The sequence below is a fragment of the Acipenser ruthenus genome, chromosome 23 (assembly GCF_902713425.1).
Source record: "Acipenser ruthenus chromosome 23, fAciRut3.2 maternal haplotype, whole genome shotgun sequence".
In the NCBI taxonomy this organism is placed as follows: domain Eukaryota; kingdom Metazoa; phylum Chordata; class Actinopteri; order Acipenseriformes; family Acipenseridae; genus Acipenser; species Acipenser ruthenus.
This window is the reverse complement of record NC_081211.1, coordinates 4,617,860-4,644,700: the sequence shown is the minus strand read 5'-3', so window position 1 is coordinate 4,644,700 and position 26,841 is coordinate 4,617,860. Positions and strand designations below refer to the sequence as shown.

General features: G+C 39.2%; 1 protein-coding gene across 2 annotated transcripts; it reads left to right on the top strand.

Moving 5' to 3' along the window:
* Positions 1–208: 208 nt before the first annotated feature.
* Positions 209–26,841, top strand: LOC117964095 (sodium/hydrogen exchanger 1-like). Of its 2 annotated transcripts, XR_009308275.1 has the most exons (13): positions 209–1,304; positions 12,798–13,258; positions 15,208–15,458; positions 15,809–16,026; positions 16,186–16,388; positions 18,962–19,051; positions 19,240–19,310; positions 19,979–20,152; positions 20,518–20,617; positions 21,109–21,210; positions 21,377–21,449; positions 21,898–23,901; positions 23,935–26,841. XR_009308275.1 is itself a non-coding variant. In XM_034906446.2 (12 exons), the coding sequence occupies exons 1-12, from the start codon at positions 1,049–1,051 to the stop codon at positions 22,194–22,196; spliced, it is 2,298 nt and encodes a 765-aa protein (XP_034762337.2). In that variant the 5' UTR covers positions 209–1,048; the 3' UTR covers positions 22,197–26,841. The 2 variants fall into 2 exon arrangements, 1 of the variants encoding a protein (XP_034762337.2); XM_034906446.2 differs by having other exon boundaries at positions 21,898–26,841.

The window sequence follows — 26,841 nt, the reverse complement described above, 5'->3', positions numbered from 1 at the left end:
ATTCAAATATATTTACAGCACGTCAGTGCAGCTGCGTTCCCCTTTCTGCACGCACCGTCAGATGCTCTGCAATGCAGGTAATTCTGTACGGCGCGTGCATCTGCCGCGGCGGCGGTAGCAGAACTAAAGCATAACATACCAAAAGAAAACAGCATGCTTCCAACACCTAATAATAATCAGCCATTTTAACCGAACGCGTTACCGCAGGGTGACAGCCTCCCTGCCGCAAGATGTCACTGTACCGATATACACATTTCCTCCTTAACCAAGCCTTCCTTGAAGGGTGTGTTTGAAGGTTGTATTAACGTACGGAATGATTTCTGGGTAGATAGAGGGAGATTACAAGGAGCAAATGAAACGGCAGCTTGCAGGAGATGGGACAGGAAACTATACTGATCTGACAATTACTAAACCGTGCAGGGAACTATACCAGAAAGACAGTGGGACAGATGGGATCAAATATGAATATATATTAGCTGGTCGGCGTTGTTAGTTTAGATGCTAATGTGGTAACATAGTGCAGGCAAGATACACGTTTTAGTTAAAGCTGATAGTCTGGGAGGGCAACGTTATATTTGGTTGTTTTATATATTCCTATTTGATATCGTTTTTGGAAACATCTTTTTTTTGTCCTGTCTTAATCACTGTTAACCTGCTACGTCAGTGGTTAGCAATGCTATGGGAAAGCAGATTTGCAATGCAATCGGAAACGCTGTTCTTTGTAAGCTGCTGTCGGAACGAGTAGTTAATGAAGATTCTAATATAATATTATCTGATGCTCAACATGCAGCTTGCAAGTCTAGCCCTAGTAAAGTTACTGCTGGCGTATCAGCATAGTTCAAATCTTGAAATCTAGTAATCTATATACCTCCATGGTAGATGTGACTGGTTGTAGTCCAAGCCTTGATTTTAACTGCTTTCTGTTTTGTTATATTGTTTAAATTCATATTTTTCCCCCCCGTATTAAATTAGACTCCTGTAGCGGGTAGAGTTTTATAAGTGTTTACAATTATTATTCCAGACGAAGCTACTTGTGTTAGTAATTAAAATGCCGGTGCGGGACTTTTTAAGCACATCATCGAAGCTTAGCCCGTTTCAGCCCCGATATGAGCATTTACTGTTGTTGGTGTGCGTGCTTGGAACGGTGTTACCGCTCGGAGTAGATTGTAATCCTTCTGCAGAGAATCACCAAAACAATGGTACACAGAAGAAGTCATTCCCAGTGCTCAGCTTCGACTACCATCACGTTCGCCTGCCCTTTGAGATTGCACTATGGATACTGTTGGCCTGCCTGATGAAACTCGGTAAGTCAGCATATACTGTCGGATTTGTAATATAGCTTGGGGTTATTATGCAGGGTCATTATGAACAACACTGCACGGTTATTTAACATTTAACATGATTTAGTATATTCGTATTGACAGACGTCTGGTAAAAATGGAACGTTTAAAATGGAAAAGCAATCCTTGTTTTGATAATTATGTTGAGTGGAAAAAGTCCCAACAATTTAACTATAAATACAATACTCCCCAGGGGTCCAGTATTGTTTACAAATTGGTTGGCAGGATTTGGACAAACAGTATTTGACAGATTGCCTGGGGTAAGTAACCACTGCAGTACCAATAAAACTGCCCTCTAAAACAGGTCAGTAAAACGTCTAAAACTAGTAAGATAGTTTCCGGGTCAATTTCAGATATTGCTTTGCTAATGAAAGTCATCACAGAAAAAAACAAAAAAAAATATTAATAATATTTATATCTGGTCCCAGTTGCAGTGAATTCTTTGTCATCCCGAGTTAGTTCTCAGAACAAGTTCACAGACTACAGTGTGGGGATGCAACTCCCCTGTACTGACCGAAATGCAGATTTAATAGGAAGATATTTTATTTCAACCCCATATAGGTCTGTTAAAAAGAATGCCGTTTCATGGAATAAAGTGTATAAAGTAAAGCACCAATCAAGTGCTTTTCTTTGCATAGGTTTGTACTGAGTAATGTTCCAGACACCTGTGCATGCAGTGTTTTAAATGGTACTATAGGAAACTGCAGCTGCATTTTTGTTAATTTCTTTTAGTATTATTACCACTTGTGCACAGGTGTGCATCACTGTATGTTTGCACAACCTCTCCTTTCTCTCTTTCCTGCCATTACTTCATTCCCGTATGTGCAGTGTGTGGGGTTCTTGTTCTAAGTGAATCAGTTGTCGCTGGTCAGTGGGTGAAAAAGATCCATAGGCTTCAAGTGTCTTTTTTTTAATGTTCCTATTTCCTAGGAGATTTCAGTGACCATGAAACTTACCTTTTGTAGTGTTTAAAATGCATTTCGAAAAATAATTGACTCCACTCTCTGGAGTGTGAGCTGCAGGCATATAAAAAAAGAAACGCATTTCTTGGTCATAAAAGGTCTGCTTTTAACACCTAACCACCTGTGACGGAGCACAGGCCACATGCTGAGTATAGCTGTTCAATAGAAAAGTGTGGCCAGGTCGGAATTGAATGATTGAAGTCAAGTACCTCTGGCCACACCATATAAAAGAAACTATTACACATTTTACTTGGCACGTGGCTGTGCAAAGGCAACCACAAAACACACACTTCTCAGCGTGCAACCATGTGCAGCAGCCTGTGCTTTGTCACACCACTTCCTTCTATCAACAGGGTCTGGATGCACCGATATTAGTTACACCATAAGTAGTTTCAGGATTTGTCGTGTGTTCTTTTTATGGAAGCTCAGGTACTGAATTGGCGAGTAGAGTCCTCTATATTTATACATACAGAGGGGATGGAGTGCATATACCACATACACAAGATTTGTCACGGAACCCATAACCATATGATTCTGGTAATTTAATGCTTTTTTTTTTTTAAGGAACAATGATATGCAAATTGCTTGTGTCCTTCTACTGTCCATCAGGAAAAAGTTTTTGAAAAAGAGCCAACGCTTCAGATGCTGATCTTGTGCGTGCTCAGTGACGGCAGTGTCTGCTGCACTGTCATGCTCTGTTATGCTGTGCTGCAAAGCCTAAAGGAACAGCTGCCACAAGCGAACCAGTTACATTGAAGTAACAGAGCCCGCTTTGCAGGATTATACACCCAAGAGCTCAGCTGCTCTGTTTGAACAGAGCTAGAGAAGGTCAGGTAGTTAAGTCACCTTCCCCACCCTGTTTCAATCGCACAGTGAACCTGAAGACTTGTATCTCATACCATGCAGCACTGCAGGATTCAGTGGTCTGGGAGGGTTATGTAGTTGAGTAGTGTATTTCCATTGGTAGTCCTGCTGTTCAGCGCATCTCTGTAATGCTGAAGAAGTAACCTTGACTCTCCACGGTCACACACTTACTCATGGCTTTTTATTAAGCGCCTTGTCAATTCTCAGAGCTCCTATAGCACAGCTTGGCAGAGTGTGTATTACTGCAGGAAAGCATATAGATTGAGTGCTTGTCAAAGGATGCTCTGGAGAGCGTCGGTCTGCAACTACTGATGAATTATGCACTTCGGAATTCATTTCTGTGAATGCCGATCACTTGATAGAATCGTCTCTTGCGTATATATTTATAATGCTGTAAAAGATTTTTAATTGTTTAAAAGGTAAATGGAACTAAAAGTACTAAACAGTATAGTATTTTACTAAACACTGACCTTTTTATAAAGGTCTTGCATTGCCTTTTTAGTGGTTTTTAAAGAAAAAAAAAAAATATATATAAAGTACTAAATAACCAAACATTTTTACGCAGATGTTTTTTTTGCTATTTTATGCAGACACCATTAACTCATAATGATCGTAGTGTTTGCCTTCTATACACGAAAGCACTGCTACTGTATATTGACAATGTATTTACTAGGAACCTACGGAGTTACAATATTCAGCAGAAAATTAGACCACAGTGTCAGGTCTGTTACAAACAACTAGGTAATTCACTAAACCGTGGCATCTCTTTCTAGTCCTGCTGTTTATTCCTACTTATCTTTGACGTCAAGTGAATACTCAAGAGTTACTTCAAAACAAGTTGCTGAGCTGTGTTACTAAGTGCCCTTCATTCAAATATTATGATAAGCCGTTGCTTATCGTAACCCAGATTAACTGAAGGTAACGTCTGGAATACTGCTTGGTTTCTTTTGTATACTGCATGGGACCTTTAGTTTACAGTACAATGCAGTCCCAGGTACCTATACAGTAAGTGCTTGAGTGGGAAGAACTGCTAAGTGTTTGTAGAGTGAATAATATGGTGTGGCATATTATTGGATAAAGGCCAAATAAATACAGTACATGTGTACAGTACATCTAATGAAAATAATTGCAGCTGATAACCGTGCTGCTTTACTTTCTGTATTTTTGATCCCATGATGTTTTTTTTTTAATTTAAGAAGGTAACCACATTCCCGCTGCACTCAGCTTTGAATTGATGTAGGATGATACATGTGGAATGCCAGTGCTAATGGAATGGTGTAATTGGGCAACTGCAAAACCTTTTGATAGTTTCAAAGTATAACGTGTGGGTGTACTGTAAAAAGTGAACTGATTGCATTGTATGTGTTTTTACAGTACATTGTTCCCTTGTGATAAGGCAGTTAGGTACGACTTTTACTAAGTTTATAGTTCATTTTCAGGGTTATTTCTGGCTGAGCTATGGAAAGCTATATCTTGGTAGCCTTGTGTCTCGCGCAGCATTATTACATCTATAAATGTAGTCATGGTGAACTACATTCATACTATGACCTTTATGTCTATTAATATCCATGGCGAAGCAGGCATGATTTATATGTTGAGATAGAACAATATATATATATATATATATATACAGCCTTTAAGTAGTAAAACTAAATTAATTTATGAGTACCGCCTACAGTTATTCCATTCAAGATGGTTATTTACTGATACTTCAACATTTTATCTTATCAGTAACCAAGCCCATGAAAGAGCTGATATCTTCTTGGAAAAAGCTCTGTGTGTCAAATATCTGATTTATGGGCATTAGGGTGGAGTAGAAATTACTGTGTGTTTGGTGTTTACAATACAATATGATAACCTCAGTAAACCTCTGTGTCACTACTCTAATAAGTAGGTCTAGTAATTTTAGGGGTAGAAATTCAAGTTACAGGTTACATTTTTTTTTTTTTTTTTAAACACCAGGAAGTTGATTTATCGAGCTACAACACTGCTTTAAGAAGGGCTTTGCTTGATACTAAGTTTATGTTACAGTTCCAGACTAAGCCAGTTTAAATGAAGGCTTAGCCATATCAGCCTAACTGCACTAACAGATGAGTGACAGGAATTCTCGACCACATTGAAGTAATGAAGCTGGGTTAGCAGGCTAAGAGCCTGTTGCATTGCCACTGAGGAAACGATAAGAAAGCTGCAGTTTACCATTTGAGTGTCCAACAGGTCTATCTGGTTTCAATTAACACCTCCTTCACTGAAAACCAAATGTGATTGACAGCCTTGACATGAAGTGGTACAGTAGAGAAAGTTTAAAAAAAACAAATAGAATGGTGTTGAAATGTTACAAGCGTGTTGTAATAAGTTAATCGCTTTGTAACAAGTTATCCATAGTCGTCCATAACTTCTAAATGCTCAGTCTGAATTCTAAGGTAAAACTACAGTATGAGAAACTAAGGGCTAGATTCTCAAAACGTTTTACTCCAAGCTTTTTACTCCATTAGTTTTTGTCTGAAAGTTTAGAAACCACCAACAACAATTAAAAAAAAATGGATAAGAAACAACACAGATTGCCCACAAGCCCCAGAAATAAATGTCTGAGTTTTTTATTTCTGATTTTGGTGACTTTATAGGGTATGGTTTTACTATCTGATAAAAATTTAATGACGTTTTGGAGCAAATAGCTTTGGGGATTTATCCCAAAGCCAATTATACAAACACTTTTATCTACATCCAACAAAATATGGCTTTAATAGCGACCTAAGAGATCCCCTCCTCATTTCCCAATATCCGTAAAGCCACACGTCCATGTGTAGGTCACACTTTACGCAGTAGCGTGTAGATAAAACTTCCTGAGCACAAGCTGTTGACAGTATCAGAATCGGTGGTGTATGCAGGCTATGTTTTACACAGAGAAGAATAAGGGAATCGGAATCTGGGGGCAATCGGAATCTTCGGCTTCTATCTAGGTGATGCAGGCATTCCTGATTTACACTGTACACTGCTTCCGTGTTTAATTTTTTGTGCTGCCAGCCTTGATGAACAGTATGTCACTGTGCCAAAGTTTGACTTGGCTTTTCGGTTTCTTACCATTCACTGCACAATGGTTGTGTGTTTTGCAGTTCTGGATCAGTAGTTGCATTACAACCATGCCTGTGAAGTAAGCCTATGATACGTGAAACCACATGTGACAAAAGTACTAGGCAGTAGAATACTAGGTAGGGAGAGATGATGAGTGTATGTTATGTAATGTAGCTTTAACACAGTACTCAATGACTCCACCCAGCCACCACAGTATACAGTATACTGCATGACCAGTATACTTTATGACCGAAATGCATTTTCTAGTTTCTAGCTAAACAGAACAATTATGGTTTGAGGGAGAGCTGTGATTTGGGGTTTAATTATATCCTGGAAAATATAATTAATTACAGCTGACAAAAAAATGATAATCATCTGGTTTTAAGATTCTAGTGTCATTGATTACCTGAATGAGCTCAAGTCTAGACAGACAAACATTCAGACCCCAAACTAATAAAATGCTGTCCCTAAGTATTAAGTTTAAATGATCAAATACAAATTATTATTAATAATGCAAAGGTATGGGAATACCATTGCTGGAGCTGCCCAGGTCCTGACTGAACAGTGCCAAGCCATGCCTGCTGTGATTCGGCTTGTTAAACCGAGCACTCAGGCTTCACCCTGCATGCCTCAATTGGTGACTAATCTACCTGTTTTTTGAGCGAGACCTGCCCTGAATCTGTGGAGCCCAAAGTGTCCTGTCTAACCTGCTGCTGTAGACTCTTCAATGGATCACTCATGGCCAACAAGTTATTTTTGTCCCACAAAGAAAATATTTAAGCTAAAAAATCCCCCAATGCCGCCGTTTAGCGTAAAATAAATATATAAGTAAATAAAGTTTCCTTTTTGTTTTCCATGGTGTACTGTAGTGTTGTTTATTTTTCCCACATTGGTCTAATATAGTATATACAGACCCCGCCTAGATTAATGCAATCGTTTGAGAGTCTTTCAAAACAGCTGAGAGGTGGTATAACAGTCACTTCTTGCTAAATAGAATATTAATTGAAGACCAAACAGAGTTTCTTAATGTGGTTGACGAAAACGCCTTCCTTGCACAAGATTTTTCATTGCACTCGAAGGGTCTCGGTTTCTAAAAACTTTTGATGTGCATCAGCATGTAACAAAACTACCCTGGCCCTCTCCCTGACAAGCCTCTGCAGCCAGTGTGGGATACCCGAATTCCCTCATCATTCCACACAGGATCAATACTATACTGTGTATGGTGCAATAGGCAGCACAGGTACTGGCAGCTGATTATAAACCTGAACAACAGGTTTATAACAAGCTTCAAACATAATGTTGAAAGCCAGTGCCTGTACCGCTCCCTAGCACAACACCATTCTCATTATACTGTTCAGTAGCTTCACTTCATTTTCCCGTCAACACACACAGCACGCCTGATTTAGCAACAAGTGCAGGGTTACATTTCCTGAAAGGAATACATGCTCCTGCTCCTAGCAGCTGATATGATGTTCTTGCTAGTTTTATACCATTAGATCTTTCCTTTTAAAGTAAGTGTGCCTTTGTCCTTGCACCCTTTACTTAACAAGGTCTTTAAGTCAACTTCCTGTGTTACGGGTAAAAGGGCCCCATCTGGAAATTCTGTGGGCTTAGGGTCCTATTATCTGTGAGCCAGGAAGTGAATGGAAGGAGGAAACCTTTATCAAATGAAAACAAAGCCTGGAAACAAAAAAAGTTTCCAGGTGAACCAACTAACCTTTTACCTGCTATTCTGAATAATGGAAAGGTCACACATGTATGGCAGCAGCCAGCAGCAAAACAGTAAGAGACCGAACACACTGTTTGTGAAGTCTAGGAAAATAAACGTATTTCATTTATTAGTTAGTTGTACAGGCAACAGGGTTGTCTTAATGCAAAGTTACTATTTTATAAACTAAGTAAAACTTCAACATCTCTACATCTCTGATTTTGTTTCCTTTGATAGTCAATATTGGCCTATTGTTATGTAACCTTATATACTAGCAGAGCTACAGCAATGAGGCTAGCATCACAATCCATAGCATGCTCAAAATGACTTGGTTACAGTTACAGTTGGTGGTAGGTGGGTTTCAAACCCTCTCATTAAAACTGTCCAGTGTTGTGTAAGGTGATGATGTGCTGTGACACAGCATGTAGATTTTTGCAACCTAGAGGGAATTGAAAGGACTGAACTGCAGTCAGAATTTACTGCCAAGGGCCAGCACCAATATGGAAAAAGGAAACTCTTGGATCTCACTTCCTGCATTCTCTTGGATCTCTCTCTCTGACTTTAATCAGGTTCTCAATAAAGGCAGGTGGTTTTAACTCTTGAACTATCTACTGGGGCTGGTCAAAAAGACCCAAGCAAAGAGATACTAATTATTATTAAATCATTTAGCTCTAAGTACCTTGACAGAAAGTTTCTCTAGGATAACAAATTAAATTTAACAAGATAACAAGATAACGTGTGTGTGTGTGTGTGTAACTGTTCTGCAGCCCTGCATCTCACCACAGTAGTTATGAGTTAAAATCAATATTCTACCACTAACTGTTTTTCTGGCATGTGCTGGGAGCTATTTCAGGCACAGTGTTTAGGTCTGCGTATCTCCAAGCAGATGCTACCGAGCGTGCCAGTAGTGCCACAGGAAAAATAAGAGGGTCCTAAATCTATGTCGCTTCCATGTGGAGGCTGGTATCATTTTGTCCAGGATTATTTGAAAGCCACTGATTTGGTTCCAGATCTTGTACGATCTGGATCTTGAGAGTATAAGATGCCTTTGACGCATTTACATGAAAACAAAATGCTGTATTTACAGAGAATCGCAAACATTGTTCCCTAGATTTTCCACACTGGGCAAATGGCCCTTGCCATATGTTTACTGCATTTTGGCCAGGGAGGAATCTATAAGGCTAGATGTTGTGACTTTTGTGTATATTGTCAGTTCATTGAGTGACTGGCTAATTTGTTACATGAATTTCTAAAATAAAATAAAAGGTTTTGTGCTATGGAGTGGTGTCCATTAGGGATTGGCTGTGACCTGCTTTTAATCTATACCAGACCTGATATGCATCTCACTGTAGCATTTATACCCCAAGTCATTTAATTTACTGTACAACAACATGAATTCATACCATATGAAATTGTAATCCTTTCCTCAGTCCTTCTCACTTAACCTATTGCATTGACACAAACTCTTCAAAAATACAAGGTAATGAAATCCAAAGATGGCACCAGTAATTGTGTGGTCATTATTAGTTTATTAGGCACCTTCATCCAAGGTGACTTACAGGTGTTATAGGGCAATACAAGGTTACAGTGCAAAAACAAGATTTAAATAGTAAGCTGAGCTTCCAGTAAGGCTTCAGTCAGGCAAGTCCACTGTGTAATAGGAGGGTATATCAAGTCATAATTGATATGAATTGACTTTGGTGCATAGTAAATATCACTGGTCTCTTGGGGTTGTGTATTAGATTATATGTGCACTGCTGCTGAACGGTCCTTTTGGGGAAACACATTTAATTTCTGACTCAAATTAAGTGGCTTGAAATACTCTCCATAGGTTTTTGCAAATTGTGCTAATCCAAGCATGTATATTTTTGGACATTTCTCTGCGTAATGGAAAACTAATGATGCATGCTTGCTGGAAGACCGATATTTCCCATGATGCATCATCTTGAGATTGATCATTTAGAAATGCATTATGCTGTGTCTCCCCTTTAAGTTAGAACAACACATTTGAAAGCAGGTTAATGCTATTACATCGTCTTACCTCTTACCAGCTTAATATTTGCTCCAGTCTCTCAGTGTTTTGTTGTTGTGCAGAGCCACATTGATGAAGTACTTGGTCCCTTCACCTCATTTATTTCCGGGGGTTCAGAAATCTAGATGCCTCCTGACCCCTCCCCCATTTCCTAAGATCCTATTTCGTTGTTACCTTGGTTACACCTTTTTTTATGACATTTTTTTCTCACTTATCCTCAGCTGAACAACATTCACACAAGCTCTTATCTTTTTGTTGTAGTTTTTGTTGAGTTTTCCAGACTTCCTTTTCAGTCACCTGCTGGATAAATTCACTTCCCCTGCATGGCCCCAAGACTAAGAAAGGGAATTAATAGTGAGTTATACTTTAGAAAACTCCAAGGTAAAATAACAGGCTTCTGAGAATGATATTGTACTAGCGTGAAAGGTCAGGTTTCTTTTATACAGCCCTGTTTGCAAATACCACTGTTTCTTTCATCCTTCAGACAATGAATTGCTGTACAGCTACGGCCAAACGTTTTGCTTTATCTAGAATTTTAGGATTGAGTCATTTTAGTTAAAAAGTAAATAAATAAATACATGAACATAATTTAGATATTTTATTCAACATCATGTAATCAAAGCAATTACAAAAAGATATCGCAAGAGTCTACCGGAAACCATAATATTAGTACAGTATTTCATGTTGGTTTTTGAAATGTCACATTATTCAATTTTGTGTCTGTTTTTTCATTAAGTGTATGGAAAACTACAAAGCGGTATGTAATTCAATATGTTAATGGAACATTATTCAGCAGGTTTCATTCGACTTTATGAAGCAAAATGTGTTAATTCTATAGGGTGATGGCCATAGCTGTACAGTTTCTCTTCCTGGTTGGGTAACCTTACTCTTTTCCAGTTTCTATGAATGAACCAGCTCCTCGGTACACTGTGAGGGGCGGTGTGCTGGTTGAGGTGCAGCACTTTCCCTTCCTTCTGCCTTCATGTGAGTTTTTACTTGCCCAGGTTAGACTCCAGGAATCCCAGTCTTGTTTTCAGAAAGGACGGGAGGCAAGTGGTAGCAAGTTTCAGTACTCTGCAGATAATGCTTAACATAATCCAGTGTGCAGACTAATTAAACTGTTTTTAATCATCTCCTACTCCTACAGTATATTGCATCTGGTTTTAAAAGCCTTGTTTTGCAAGGGATGCATTGTATTCACAAATTATTCCATAATATAGATAGCTAGTTAGTTTAGATTTGCATAGTTTAACATTGGGGAAGAGAGGCGCTTTCTTTCCTGTGATTATCATGTGTCTTTTAAAGGAAAGGTTTATTTATTGTTAGAGTAAGTACAGCAGCTACACAATTTCATTGTAATAGCTTTCGGTTCTGGCTTCTGTTGTCCTATGATTTGAGTGGAATGAGGAAGGCTGATCACGCCCTACACTCAGTCAGGCCACTCCAGACAAGCTCAAAGCTGCTCAAAGCCGCTCAAAGCCAGATTTAGAGAAATGTGAGGAATCCTTATAGAATACCAGAACCCATGAGGACTCCATGTAGAATACCAGAACCCATGAGGACTCCATGTAGAATACCAGAACCCATGAGGACTCCATGTAGAATACCAGAACCCATGAGGACTCCATGTAGAATACCAGAACCCATGAGGACTCCATGTAGAATACAAGAACCCATGAAGACTCCATATAGAACACCAGAAAAGTTTTTGACAGTTTCTCATGCTTGGTGCTATGGCTGCCTGTGTCTGGATGGTTGATTGAATTGCACAATAAAAATAGCATTGGCAGTGCCTCTTTGTGTTTATCCAGGGTAAAGGGGTTACAGTTTTATGGTTTTGGCTTATGTTTGCTAAAATATAAGTCATCCTTATTCATATGTGAGAATACATTGATCCCATAATTGATTACGTTAAGGGATTGTGAATTTCAACCAAAATGGGCCAAAGATCCCGTGGCTGGAGGGTTGTTGAAACTGATTCTCTTAATGATCGCGATCATTATGTAATGGGTCTGTGTGCAGCTTGGTGGGCTGCAATGTTAATTTAATAATCCTGTTAATCAGTACCTTTGTAGCTGTGAAGGTTATTTATCTAGGGCCACCTTTTATGATTAGATTTTATGGTTTGGCTCCATTCAGCAGTAAGCAAAAACACAGTCGTGCAAGGTCAGCACAATTAAGTAATAAATAAATAGTACCATTGGTCTGTATTCACATAGCTAAGTGATGTGTATTGCTTTAAGAGTGGACAGTTGTCAGATGAATGATGATGACTTTTTGACCGGGAAAATAATTTGTGCTCTGTCACTGTGATAAGCAGCACTTTTTCCTGCCGGAAACGTGTGTGTGTGTGTGTATATTTGTGTATATACAGTATGTGTATATAATATTATATAATTTTATATATATATCTATATCTATATCTATATCTCTCTCTCTCTCTCTCTCTCTATATATATATATATATATATATATATATATATATATATATATAATTGCACAAAGAACCATGCTGAATGATTGCAAACATCTACTACTGATGACTCCTTTCATGTTTGGCATATCATACATATCTGTTTAATTCAGAGATACATTTTCACAGTTCAATATTATTTCAGTCCCTTCATAAATGTATTTTGTTGTACTGTATCTACTGTTCCCTGGAGCTTTTCCTCATTTACTCCCATTATATTCTGTCCGGGACATTTCAATGTGCAGGGTGATATTAAGCAGGTTTGACTGTATTTTGTAATGTAAATTTCAGTCCTGGATAACACAAGCAGGGGCACATTTTTTGCTTTAATATGCATTTTTTCTTCCAGGATTCCATTTGATTCCTCGTCTGTCCAACATTGTTCCGGAGAGCTGCTTGCTCATTGTGGTGGGGCTGCTGGTGGGCGGTTTGATCAAAGTGGTGGGTGAGGATCCGCCAGTCCTGGATTCTAAGGTCTTCTTCCTGTGCCTGCTGCCCCCCATCATTCTGGACGCGGGGTATTTCCTGCCTATCCGTGCCTTCTCGGAGAACACGGGCACCATCCTGATGTTCGCTGTCATTGGGACGCTGTGGAACTCCTTCTTCATGGGCGGCATGCTCTACGCCGTGTGTCAGATCCCTGGCACAGGCTTGGAGAATGTAGGGCTGCTGCCCAGTCTCCTGTTCGGTTCCATTATCTCTGCTGTAGACCCTGTGGCAGTGCTGGCTGTGTTTGAGGAGATCCACATCAATGAGTTGCTGCACATCCTGGTGTTTGGGGAGTCGCTTCTCAACGATGCCGTCACTGTGGTAAGGAAGCCTTTCTCAGCTCACACTTGTCATGTAACTGAAGTCTGCGCTCTCAATCTCTGCTTTCATGCCATTTGATAATCGGCATTTTAATGGAATTTTTATTTTATATTTTGGAATACGTTAAATGTCATGCCCTTGATCTTATGAGAACAAAAGTGCAAAAGTGCCCATGGGCAAACAACTCTGAGGACCACTGGATCAGCAGATCAAACAACTCCAGAATGCTGTGGTAGAACATGTAATAAGAGAATTCTAGTTTCGTGAAAAGATACAGGATACTCATCAGTGTCTGTTATTAAAGTATTCTGCATACTTATGTGTTTGAGATGTTTTATCACTGCTGGCTTCCCCTGTTGCTGTCTGTTACTGTATCAAAGCTCTTGGGCAAATCTATTTAAATCTATTTCCAAATTTCCCTTTGGGAGACAGTGGTTTGTGATTGAGTCAGTACAGTGAGGGAGATCAGTATTTCTCTACTGGGTACTTTTTAATTTGATCACTTGCAATGGACCGATCCCTTTCCGGTCCCCTACTTCTTGTATGTTCATTTTGAATTATCAAGTATGTACTCGGTATTTCTTGTTGATGCCCATTTTGTTAGTTTCCTGGTATTGTTTTAGGGAATTGAATCAGTGTTTCCCTGTGCAATTGGGACTGGGCTGAAGGCGCTTTGAAGTCAGTCCTGTTTGTTTTCATTGACAACAGACCCAAAATCGGTTCCTGTAGAGATTGAGGCTGAACTAGGTCTAGAGATATTGACTAACGAGCGACCGGTGTGATGGAGGCTGGGGGCGTGTGGTAAACTGAACAAAAAGAATAACAAAGGGCTGTCAATTTATTGTTACTATCAGGGGAAACATTGGAGATGCAGTAGTTGAAGAAATTAAAAAACAGTAATAAAACATGAGTTATCTTTGCCCTTATAACCCAATGTGTAACTTCTCTTTGCGAAATTCCCTTTTGTGGTTCGTGTTTTCTGTAAGCAATTGTGTTTTATATAATGAACTGTATTGTTGTCGGTAAGCATGCCCGTGCATTGGCTTTAGAGAAGCACAGCGGCTGTAATGGGGTGCCTGCTTCCAGTCGAAACGAATCTCATCAGACAGCTTTACTTTGGATCAGCTTCAGCGTGAGAGATACAAAAGTTCACTAATTCGATTGTGGATCTACAGTAAATAACAGCTGCTTTCACTTATTTTTGTGAGTCTCCGAACATAAATAATGATGCATGTTTGAATTTAATGTGCATGTTTTTCCCCAGTGGTTATGTGCATTGAGCTTGCAAATCTGTTGGCTCCTGATATTTACTCACTAGACCAACACAACTTGCCAGTTGATAGGCCCTGTGTATGTTGAAATACTGTGTGCTGATATAAAACAGGCAATGTGCTTGGAATAAAGAGATCAGAAGGCACGGGTGATGTGGTATGGTGTGCAAAGTAACGTTCTGCATGTTTTCTTTATTTTTTTAAATGTTTTTTCTGCGACTATGTTGGGTTCAGTGGGAGCCACTGTTTTCACACATCACAGCTGCACAGGCTTTGTGAGGTCAAACCGGCTTTGAAACTGAGGACAGACCGTCTTGTTTTGTCTAGTTTAATGTCCCTCTCGTATTCGTCCAGTGTTCGGCCCAAGTTTGGAGTAGTGTGATTGAGAGTTCATCTTTTAAATGTATGTATTGCGCACGTATTTTAAACATCTCTCAATTACACTACAGCTACTGGCATAACGAAGACTATTTGGACTCCTCGCCACCAATATTTGGACCTGGTCTGAAATAGATGATTCATCAGTGTAACCAACAGTGACTGTAGCACAGCTGCTATATACAATGCAACACTTGGAACATGGACCTCAGACTCTCAGCACTGATCCCTGACTGTTATAATCCTGCAATCAATATGTAACCTGCTGATATTAAAATGCGATTCCAATTCCTTGCACAGGTGCTGTACCATCTGTTTGAGGAGTACGCCGGAGTGGGATCGGTAACGTTCATGGATGTCCTCCTGGGAGTCATCTGTTTCCTCGTGGTGTCCCTGGGAGGTGTCTTCATGGGGATACTGTATGGGTTGATCGCAGCCTTCACCTCCCGGTTCACATCGCACACCCGCGTGATCGAGCCACTCTTCGTGTTCCTCTACAGCTACATGGCCTACCTGTCGGCTGAGGTTTTCCATCTCTCTGGGATCATGGCGTGAGTGTTGCACTTGAAAGACCCGGAGTCTCATGTATATTTGGGCTGAGGAATTGCACAAACTGTTCATTCTTTAAAGTAGCTTTACATTTCATTGTCTTTGTCTATTTGTTTTACTGTCACGTTCCTTTTTTTTTTTTTTTGTCATGATCTTTGCAATCGTTTTGGTTCTTACTGCATTGAATGGAATTCCCTGAAATGTAAGGAATTAAAAACGCATGTTGGTTTCTCGTTCAATCAGCCTTCAGGAAGAAAGATGACAGTAATTACCTGGCTGTAACAGGTAGCAGCAATAAAGCCACTACAACCCATGTGATACCCTCTCACTTAAACTCATTGTCTCTTTTCAGATTGATTGCCTGTGGGGTGGTAATGAGACCTTATGTGGAGGCCAATATTTCACACAAATCTCACACCACCATTAAATACTTCATGAAGATGTGGAGCAGCGTCAGTGAGACTCTCATTTTCATCTTCCTGGGTGTGTCCACTGTGGCCGGACCCCACCAGTGGAACTGGATCTTTGTGGGCTGCACACTCCTCTTCTGTCTTGTCTCCCGAGTTCTAGGTAGGAAACCGTGTCCTAAAATCTGCAGTAGTGTCCCGTAACGCAATTAGAATCCAAATCCTTGCAGTCTACTCCATTCGTGTTTGTTAACATTTTACAGGAAGTGCCCACAGTGCAAACATGTATATTGGCTTTTACTGCAGCGTCTTCTTTTTCCAGGTGTCATTGGACTGACCTCCATAATTAACAAGTTCCGCATCGTCAAACTGACCACCAAGGACCAGTTTATTATTGCGTACGGCGGCCTGCGTGGGGCAATCGCTTTCTCTCTGGGATTTCTGCTGGACAAACACCACTTCCCCATGAGAGACATGTTCCTGACAGCCATCATCACTGTCATCTTCTTCACCGTCTTCGTTCAGGTGAGACACGAGAGAGCCTTCTCCGGTTCATTACGACAACGTCTTTGTAACCTCTGGAAGTACTGGGACAAAGTAGGGCTGGCAATACTTTTGTCATGAACGAATACATTAAATTTAAAATATTTCTTTTTTTTTTTTTTTTTTTTTATAAAGATTATTTGTTAAATGACTAGAAATTGTGTATTTAGCTTTTTGTTTTATTTATTAAAAAGTGGTTAAAGTTTACTAAGTGCTTGTTCTTAATCTGTTACCTTGAATTATGGTATAATAATGCAAGGTGCCGATACTTTTGTCTGCGACTGTGGAATGGGAGGTTGCGCCAGAAATGCAGCAATTAAATATGAGGAGGAGTATTCATTAAGTTTTGTTCATCAGCAGTTTGAAAGAAGTAACATTACAAAAGCGAAGTATGCCATAACGTCTGCACTGTCACAAGGTTAGGCAAAACAGTATTCTGCTTTGAGCAATCAAACTGGAAACACGTGACATGATTTCAAATGCCAACCACATCCTGATTATGCACATTCGTCTTATTAGTAAGGATTACAGTAACCTCTCTTCACAAAGATTGCTGACTCGGAGGTGCATGGATTAAACCAATGCTTCAGGTAATAAGGATCATTATTGGCAGCCTGCTTATGGCAGTAAGTCAGGAAAAACCCAGGGCTACATTTTCTTTTAAAATAACGGATGATGCCTTTTTTTCCAAAGTACGCAGTTATTTGTAAGAATAAAGCACATCAGTAATATCTGTCAAGTAATAAAAGGCCAGTGAAGGTCAATCTAACAAAGGACGTCAATGCAAATATCAAAGCGTTGTGTTTGAATGTCATTATACAGTTGGGAACTGTGGCAAAACCAACTGTTGCTGTATGAAAAAGCATTGGCTTCATATATAGACATAACTGGAGGGCAGAAGACAAGCTTGACATTTGAGGGTCTTAACATTTTACTGGGGTGGTATGTGGTGAACCTTACATAATCCTTCCTACAGATCATGTACCAATGACCGCCGTCTCTAGTGTGTGTGTGTGTGTGTGTGTGTGTGTGTGCACGCTATCCGTTGTCGTCATGTTGGCCTAAATGGGATACTTCATATTCTCTACATGTTCTAATATTTAACTGGCCTGTTTAACATCCTATTAGGTGAATTCTGTATGATTCTCTATTGTTGTTTTTGCTCAGATATATATTTTTTGCCACACTTACTAACTATTCCAGCTAAAACTTGAGTTTGAGGAAGTGAGGTGGGGAAGCATATTCGTGTTGCACAGGCTTCAGTACTTCACCTGCTGTATGTGCTTCTTCACAATCGGCCTGGAGGAGTCATTTTAGAAGCCGTATTTGCTGGAATAGTTAGTACGCATGACTCATAATGGTGTAAGCAGCAATGTCATTTGAAACTACTTTCTGTAATTGGCCTGCTGATGAGCATGATTAGCCACAGTGTATAGGTAACAGAGGTCTGTCTTATTAAACTCATAGTAAAACCAATGGATCAAACTGCTGTGCAATAGGAGTGTTAATATTTCTATCGCTGGTAATGTTCTACTGCATTGACTGCATGTCCTAATGCTTGCAAAGCTGATGGATTTGAGGCTTGTGTCCGGTCTAAACAGAATTGGCTGCTCAGGAATGGAAGCAAACAGCTTTAGCAGCCAGTGTATCGCCTTCTCTATAAAGAGATTACCTAAGGCTGCCACTTAATTTTTAATGCAATTAGCTTGTTAATGTTGCAGCTGCTCTCTTTAAACCACCCATAGCTGCCTTTGATAACAAAATGTTTCATTTCAAAGGTTTACAACTGTGAGAAGACTTTAAATAAAAGCGACAAGGCTGTTGTCCTGCTGCGTACTGCCAGTTTAGTTTCAAAGATCGATCCTGTCCTCCAAACCATTCCTAATATTTCATTTCTTACCTGTTAAGTTTAAGTGTTAGTGTAAGTGTTTTGAGTCGACCCACAGGGTGAAGAATTCATGGCATAACCTTCCCAAATAACCCAGTTATCTTTGTCTGGTGTTTTTTCATTATGTTCCCTCGTGTGCCATTGAGGAAATAAGGAAATAAGCATCTAGGACCCATATTTAGAACCAAAGTGAAAATCCATTAACTTGCCACACTTAATTTAAGTGAGCACTAGCATTCAAGTGTCTGAATATGACTGTAGGAGTCTATAATTAAAACGTTGGAGAAATTCAAGGCAATGTGACAGACTGATGGGCAGGATCAGTGCATACAGGTTTGCATTTTGAAGAAAAGCTGTACAGAAGACTGCTGCGTTTTGTTAAATTGAATATCCTGTGAAATTAAAATAATTTCAATACAAACATGATTTATAAAAACAAAAACGCAGGGTGCAATTGCTGGAAGAAAAAGGCATCCGCGTTTGATGCTGAACTGAAGATGAATGCATGTTGGAAATTCACTCTGGCCTGACAAAGGAACAATGTTGGAAGTGACTGCAGAAGCCAGGGCATCTGTTTAGTTTCGATTACAGGTCTATTGTGACAGGCCTGCATGAAATGCCAGGGTAATGGTTATTGAATAACAGATGTGTTTTTGGTTTGTTTCAGGGAATGACCATCCGTCCCTTAGTGGAGCTCCTGGCTGTGAAGAAGAAGCAGGAGACGAAGCGTTCGATCAATGAAGAGATCCACACACAGGTAATGCAGTGGAATTTCATTGAATTGTGTGGTTTTAACATTGCACACAATGGGACCATTTTCTATGTATTACTAGTTGCTGTAGCTGTTGCTGGAACAGTTGTGTGAAAGTTTCTTGACCTTTTATGCAGTAGCTATGTCACTAGAAACCCCACCTGCTTTACCGTCCGGTCTTATCTACTCCACAGTTCCTGGACCATCTCTTAACTGGGATAGAGGACGTCTGTGGACATTATGGGCATCATCACTGGAAGGATAAGTACGTGTTTTATAGAATCCTTGCACAACGCCTTATTTTCGATCTGTGTATTGGGTTCACCATATTTATTATATTTTGCTTTATCAAATTTCTCTTTGTGGAAGTTATTCGATTTTGTGGCATGATGTATTACATTTTGGGTTAATATTACAGAATGTGTAAGTTATTACATTATGAGCTGTCTGTGTTCAATGACTTATCCTGTAACTGAGTGTCTTCAAGGACCCCTGTAGGAGAGGGATGTACTCCTCTAACTCGGTTATATCCTGGTTAAACAATTTTACAGATAGAGATCATGACAGCAGAAAACTGTTTGTTTATACTCTCTCCATTTCCCAATAACACTGAAAAGCAGTTCCGTTATATTATAATCTCTTATACTATTAACACCTTATCATTTAATGTTTTAAAAAAAAAAATAATAATTAGCCATGAATATGTCAAACCAGTCTGAAGACGCTTTACCAAGTGTTAAGTCTGCTAGAATTGATTTGCTAAAGATTATAAGCACATTGAGGACTGGTTTAAGCATTTTATGGCATCAATTAACATGTATCTTTCCTAAAATGTTCTCTGCTGGCTGGATTGTCTCTCCCATCAAAGTGTGGTGTCTCTCTCCAGAATTGGTTTCCAGCAGACTCATTTCTCTTTGACACTCTTTTTTACAGGTTAAGTCGCTTCAATAAGAAGTACATCAAGAAGTGCTTGATCGCAGGGGAGCGGTCTAAGGAGCCCCAGCTGATTGCCTTCTATCACAAGATGGAGATGAAGCAGGCTATTGAGCTGGTGGAGAGCGGGGGCATACCCAAGATCCCCTCTGCTGTCTCCACTGTCTCCATGCAGTAAGGACCTACTTCTGTTCATATTCCCTCTCCTCTGTGTCCATGGAGGCCATTAGTTTAAGACATCTGGTGGATCAATTCTCAAAGCAAAGACATGTTAGAAATTTGTGCTGCTTAATTGGATTATACAGCATTATGTCTTTGTCATGTGACTGTGAAACAATAACCACGTAAGCTAACATCTGTATTTGACATGACTATTTTGAACTCATTAAACTGTAAGTTGAACTCCAGTGTCCAGAACCTGAATGGATCATCTCGGTTCAACTAAACAAATAAAACTGGTTGGAAGAATTCTCCGGACTGGAATGGATTCTCAAGTAAAACCCATAATCCATCCTGACCTCCCCTTTTTCTTATTGTAGGAATATTAAGCCCAAACGAGCTCTGCCCCAGCTTTCCAAAGGAAAAGAGGAGGAGATCCGGAATATACTTCGCAGCAATCTACAGAGAACCAGGCAGAGGGTAAGGAATGAGCAAGACCAATCAACCATGCACAGATAGAAAACAGACCCTCCTTTTTAGTATCTACGTTTTTGAAACGTGTAGCTGAATCAGATATCTGTATTGTCCCTGCATTCCAGGCTGTGTTCAGACCTGGGAATGCGCCGTTCGTAACTCCTGAACAACTTGTGGCCACGTGCCACTGAAAGAAGGTCAAGAAACATGTGAAAGACAGTGAAACACTGCAGCTTCACAAGAACCTGCATTTAGAATGCGATTCTGTGGTTTATATTTTGTACTCTTTCCTGATTATGCCCTGATAAATGCCCCTGTCTCTGGAAAAAAAATTCAGTGTTTATCAGGAATATTTGATTGTCAGAAACAGATTTTCAGAAAGACACCAGATGATTTCCACTAATTTATTGCATACTGTATTGTATAGTTTTAAAACTAGGATTTCTCCATCATCTTCTAATGGACTGCTTCTTGTTGTTTGCACTCCTTTGTTCTAGCTGCGATCGTACAACAGACACACTCTGATGGCCGACCCGTACGAGGATGCCTGGAACCAGATGCTCATAAGAAGGCAAAAAGCACGGCAACTTGAGAAAAGGGTAAGGGAAAAGTGTGTCCTACCGTATATCATTTGTGTGCTCAAATCAGTAAGCTTAAAAAAATAGTCATCTACAAAACATACTAATTATGTTGTAAAGGATGCTTCTACAAAATCACAGCTCAGCCTGCAGAATCCTGATATCTATTGTCCTTTTCTAATTTTAGATGACTAACTACTTGACAGTACCAGCTAACCATCCAGATTCTCCAACTATGATGAGATCTAGGCTTTCTTCAGGTAAGTTTCGATTTTAGGTCTGTCCGTCTGTCTGTCTCTCTCTCCTCTCTCCTCTCCTCTCCTCTCTCTGGTTTTGGTTTTAAAGGTACAATTAAAGAGCTTATCATAGTGGTGAATAAATGGTTATTCATGTTTGGTTTTTTTTGTTCTCCATAGTGGCTCTCCCCCCTCAGTTAGTGTAGATAATTGAAATCTAGCTGTAAATAAATACAATTACATCATACGTTGTAGTTCAAAGTCACTGTGGTCTAACTGCAATCTGACTACGTGATAAAGGATGTTTTATCTTTACATTTGTATGTTAAATATATCCTGATGCAAGACAAGAACCAAAAGACTCTCCGCACAACGACAGAGGGACCAGTAACGATGTTAATAAACCTGATTAGAAGAAATGGATTGTCCAGCATCGATTTAGCACTATTTCATCTTGTTCATTTCCCTTTAGATCCTCAGGGGTACAGTTTGAAATTGAATTCGGGGAACGTCCCTGCGATTGTTGTGGACCCTGCAACACCACAGTCCCCGGAGTCAATGAAACTGCTGGATGAGTCTTCTAAACCAGGGGAAGAGGACCAGGGGATAGTCATGAGAGCAAAGCTCCCAGAATCCTCCAGAACAGATGACAATGTCTTCACTCCCGGGGAGGACAGTCCGAAAGAGCAGCGTCTAATACGCTGCCTCAGTGACCCGGGGCCCCCCCCAGAGGAGGAGAAAGATGACGAGTACCAGGCCTTCTTAAATTGAAATCTGAACCAATTCGCTGGTCCAGCACTTCTGCAGTCATTCCTGTTTGGTAAAGCCAAAATAATGAACTAATGAATTAAAACTATATTAAAAAAAAGCCATTTTTATTTGTAAAGTTAAATATCTTAATGGGAGGTGGAATTAACCAAAGGTGTACTATTTTACAAGGTTCTGTCTGAATGGGGCTTTGGATAATAAACTGCTGTGTTTTAATTATTATTGTGTCTGGGCAGATTAAGGGAAGTTAGGGGGGTGTTTCAGTTACCTGCTGCTTCTGTTTTTGGTATCTTGTGGCATGCAGTAGGCTGCAGGCAGTTTTCTGCAGCAGTATACAAAGTTGTAATCGTGGGAACTGCCTTATTAATAAGTGCTTTGATGTATTTGCAAACTTACAGGTCTGTGAGTGAGGGTGCCTTGCATTGTAAATAGCCATCCGGGAATCTCTTTCACCGTGTGTAGTTTTATATAGTAGTTCTGAAGCAATACGGCTGGTAACATTGCTGGGCAACCTGCTTTCTTGCTTGGTTCCTAACCTGGAGATCTGTGGACTGAGATCTTGTGTTTATAAATGGCACTCCAGGCCTCCTGTTCAGCTTGATGGGCATATATAGTTAAGTAACATAAATTGAATTACTTTTTCAAGGTGCACAATAAACCTATGCTAGGGGGGTCAGTCAGAGACTGGTAAAGGGATTTTAATAGATTTTGTAAATACAGGTGTAACAAAAAATAGTTAACTAGTTCAATTAAGCCAACAACTCAAAGCAAAACATTTTTAAAATAGCTGGTAGAAGAGTGCGTTCTCTAGTGGACACAGATTAAACAGGCAATATAAATGTCATTTTAAATGTAGAATAAAAATAAGAACACTAAATTCTGTGCCTTTTTTGGTTCAATTTATGTTGACCTGACACATATATGACTGTACTGTAAATATAATTCCTGAATATTAAGAACACTCCCCTCCCTAGTTTTTTTTTTAAATGTATTTCAGTTGCAGACCAAATCACTCAACCTATGTCGATCATGCTTTTTACTTTATAACCAAAGACACCTTAATTTGCGAAGCATCCCTAGCCTTTAAACAGCACTTTTATGTTGTATATCTTTATTTGGTGTCATGGCAATTGCGTCCATATTATGGTCAGTACAGTATATAGCCAGCAAAATGTCCATATTGTAATGTTCACCCTTGTGTAGGGGGCATGCTGCTGTACAGGAATAGGAAATAAAGACTTGTACTATGACATGTACATCTGGGATTCTTCTACCACTACCACTATTTTTACACTAAATGCATTTAACTGTATATTTAATTTTTAAAAATTTGCCATGAAAAAAGGGATCAGCAACTCTGGGTTGAATTCTCCGTTGAAGAGACCGGGTTTTGTCGGCTTCCAGTTCATAGCAGTTTGATCTGTTGCTGATGGAAACCAATGGGATTGATTTTAAAATAATGATTTCAGTCCCTGTTGGAGACTGTGGAATACAACTAGATGCACATTCCAAGACAAACTGTTTTGTGTTTGTAATTCTTTATTAGAGAAGCATAGGGGGAACCCCCCCCCCCCCCCCCAAAAAAAACATTTTTTTTCTTCATGGCAAATAACCTCAGACCTATTTTTCAATATCCCTAACTTTTTTTTTTTTTGTCTTGGATTAAATCCAAATTCTGTACAGTTCGTACATTAAGGATTTTTGTAAGGTGTGATAGTGCAAGGCTGTCTGATATTTAGAGGTATATAGGAACATTCCCATTTAACTTTGTTTTTGTATGCAAAAATATTGTGTATTTGGTTTATTTGAAACAGTCTCCAAATATTCTTGAAAATTAGAAGTAATTTTTTCCTTTGAAATAGCAAGAACTCTTGTGCTAACTTCATTAACGGGTATTAAAGATCTCTGGGTAGATTCAAGTAACTGACGTCCCCAAAATACACAGCTTAATATAGCAATGTTTACTGTGGTTAAGTGCAGGTGGTAAAACTTGAAGGTAGAAAGTATCACCAGGTGTATACCCAGCTCCCCAAATTATACTATGCAACATGATGTTTAAGAAACATAACTATGTCCTACATGATGTGTTGTAAAATATGTTTATAAAAAGTAATAGGATATCATTGTGAGATATATATCATTATAGAGATATTTTTTAAATTTTACCCATTTATTATTATAGTGCTGGGACAAATATTCAAATATTCAAAACCAACGTTGCTTGAAATGTATTTGGTGACAAAAATAATTTATACCAAAAAACAAAAATAACCCACCAAATTTTTAAAAAAATGTATTGTGTCTCGTTTTTTAATTAAATAAAAAGACATTCTACCAAATGTTGTGAATCTCGTTTGTTTTAGACAGTAATCTGGTCGTCTGGATTTCATTGGAGTCAAAGACAGTGCTACTGTATATTCGAATATATCCAGTGGTATGTAAGGATATTCCTGTTTGTCCCTGTACTAATAGCATTACCATTCTAAAGACTGTGTTTTGCACACAGTGATGTACGGGTGTTTGTTGTTGATGTGACGTATTGGTTTTAATTGTCCTGGATTATGGACATAAAAAAAAACATAGGGGACGTTGAAGTATTAGTGTTTTTTTCCTTTTGATCACCCAAAGTACTCACAAGAGACGGGGTCAACTGCTAACTTATTACTTCTTAAAAAAAAAAAAAAATGAGTTCACTTTTATAATTTATCAATTTGTAGTCAAAATGTGATTTATCGGAGCCTTTGCCCTGTCCGGTCCTGTCTCATGCTAATACTTCAACATCCCTAAAGTAGTGACAGTTTGTTTGGTTGAAGGTTGTTCTTCAGCAGTCTTCTCATTTTCTATGATGGCAATTGTATTTAAAGACTGGAGTTGATGCCCTGATTCAATTAGAAGGAATATAAAGATGAACTCTTGTTGCTCCATTACTTTGCATATGGCTGTGTCTGCCTTTTGTAAGAGCCCTTGTGGCCCGCGCTGCTTGGGTATTGATTCGTACACAATGATGTTTACAGTCAGCGAGTACCCAAAGTACCTAGGCTTTGTTTCAATCAGTTGAGTTTTTGTATTCATTTTACTATTCTGTTGTGATTTGTTGCACTTGAGAACAATGCAGATTTAAAGGAGCAATTACCAACAATGTATAATCTATTGTGTTACCTCTTATTAGCGTTATCGTTCCTTTAAATCACAAGTTCCATATTGAACATGAAGCCTGGCCTGACCGGTGTACTTGGTAGTATTCTAGTTAGATAACCTGGGCTAGTTAAGAGTTGAGAACCACTGTTCTAAACATACAGGGGTAGGACTCGATGTAGAAACGCTGTAACACTGTCGAAGGGGCATTCATGAAAGAACAAATTCAATTTGACGAGTCTGCAATGTGCTTGAATTATTCTGGCTGGATAAATGACAGTTCCTCCTCGATAACTGGCTCTAAATCCTTTAGGGAAGTCTGGGAAAGTACATACTACATATGGCAGGTTTTTCTATATTATTTATTGGTCTGCCCTTCATATTAGGCGTTCACTCCACAGAAAAGGGGATGCGTCATTTTAGGGTTGTCCTGTTTTTTTAGTCCATTTCCACCCTTGTAAAACACCAGGGCTGTGCTTGTGTGGCTTTGTGATTTCTCAACACGCCTCCCCCACAAAACAGTCACTTTTTAAGGAGCCCTGTTATTATGTTAACGCACATCCCAGCTGAAAATAAGCATGTCTGTTTTCTGTTTTGTCTTACCAAAGGAAAAAAAACAGCTGGGAATGGTTTACACAGCAGTTTCAGAAATGATACGTCCATCTCACAATGAGAAGGCGAAGACCGGGCAGAAAAATCTATTGCCGGGTTCAGATGGCTGGATTTATCAAGCTATGTATGAACTGTCATTGTCTGCATTATAGATTGTATTAATGTATCTGGAACTGAAACCAGTGTAGGATGTTTTACAGAGTGTAAGAGATTGTGAGAAGAGTGCATTAACTCTTTCCTGGTGAAATTTCCACAGACCAGAGCGCAGTTTCCCACTCGCAGGTTATGAATACTGATGAAAAACAAATGAGAAACATGAACGGGTTTTGGGATTGATATCAACAGACAATTGTGATGTTCTCACCAGTGGGAGAGCTTGGTTGCAGGACTGGATGAATGTAGATGAAACTAAATTGCTCAATTCATGTTGTTGTTTGCCGGCCTGCTGTGTCTTTGTTATATGAAAGCATGCTGTATATTATTATTTTTAACATTGCTTTACTGTTAATTGTTCTACAGTAATGTGCAAGCGTAAAGGTGATGTTTAATTTCTTATTTTGTATCCTATTGTGTGGGTTCAGCACGATTTTTCTGCTTGGATCGTTATTTGCCAAGCTGAAGAGGCAGGTTTGTGGAGAAGTGAAGTTGGGAAGCATATAGGTGTTGCACAGGCTCCGTGCATAATGCTTACTCTATGGGTGCAACACTGATATGTGTTCCCTTGTCACTTCCCTGCAGTCAGCCTTTTTAGAAGGTTACTTAGTAAGTATGGCAAACAATATAAGAAATAAAAAAAGGTTTAGAAATAAAGTAAAAAACACATAATAGGATATTAAACGGGTACAAATTTAAATATTTAGAAAATGTCAAGTATATTTCGCAATAAAAACACTTATTCTTG

Bases quoted from the DNA above. Each gene is read 5' to 3' on its own strand.
- LOC117964095 (XM_034906446.2), top strand. From the start codon at position 1,049: ATGCCGGTGCGGGACTTTTTAAGCACATCATCGAAGCTTAGCCCGTTT. The intron at 16,027-16,185 runs GTAGGAAACCGT...TTCTTTTTCCAG, and splicing joins TCTTGTCTCCCGAGTTCTAG to GTGTCATTGGACTGACCTCC. The intron at 19,052-19,239 runs GTAATGCAGTGG...TCTACTCCACAG, and splicing joins ATGAAGAGATCCACACACAG to TTCCTGGACCATCTCTTAAC.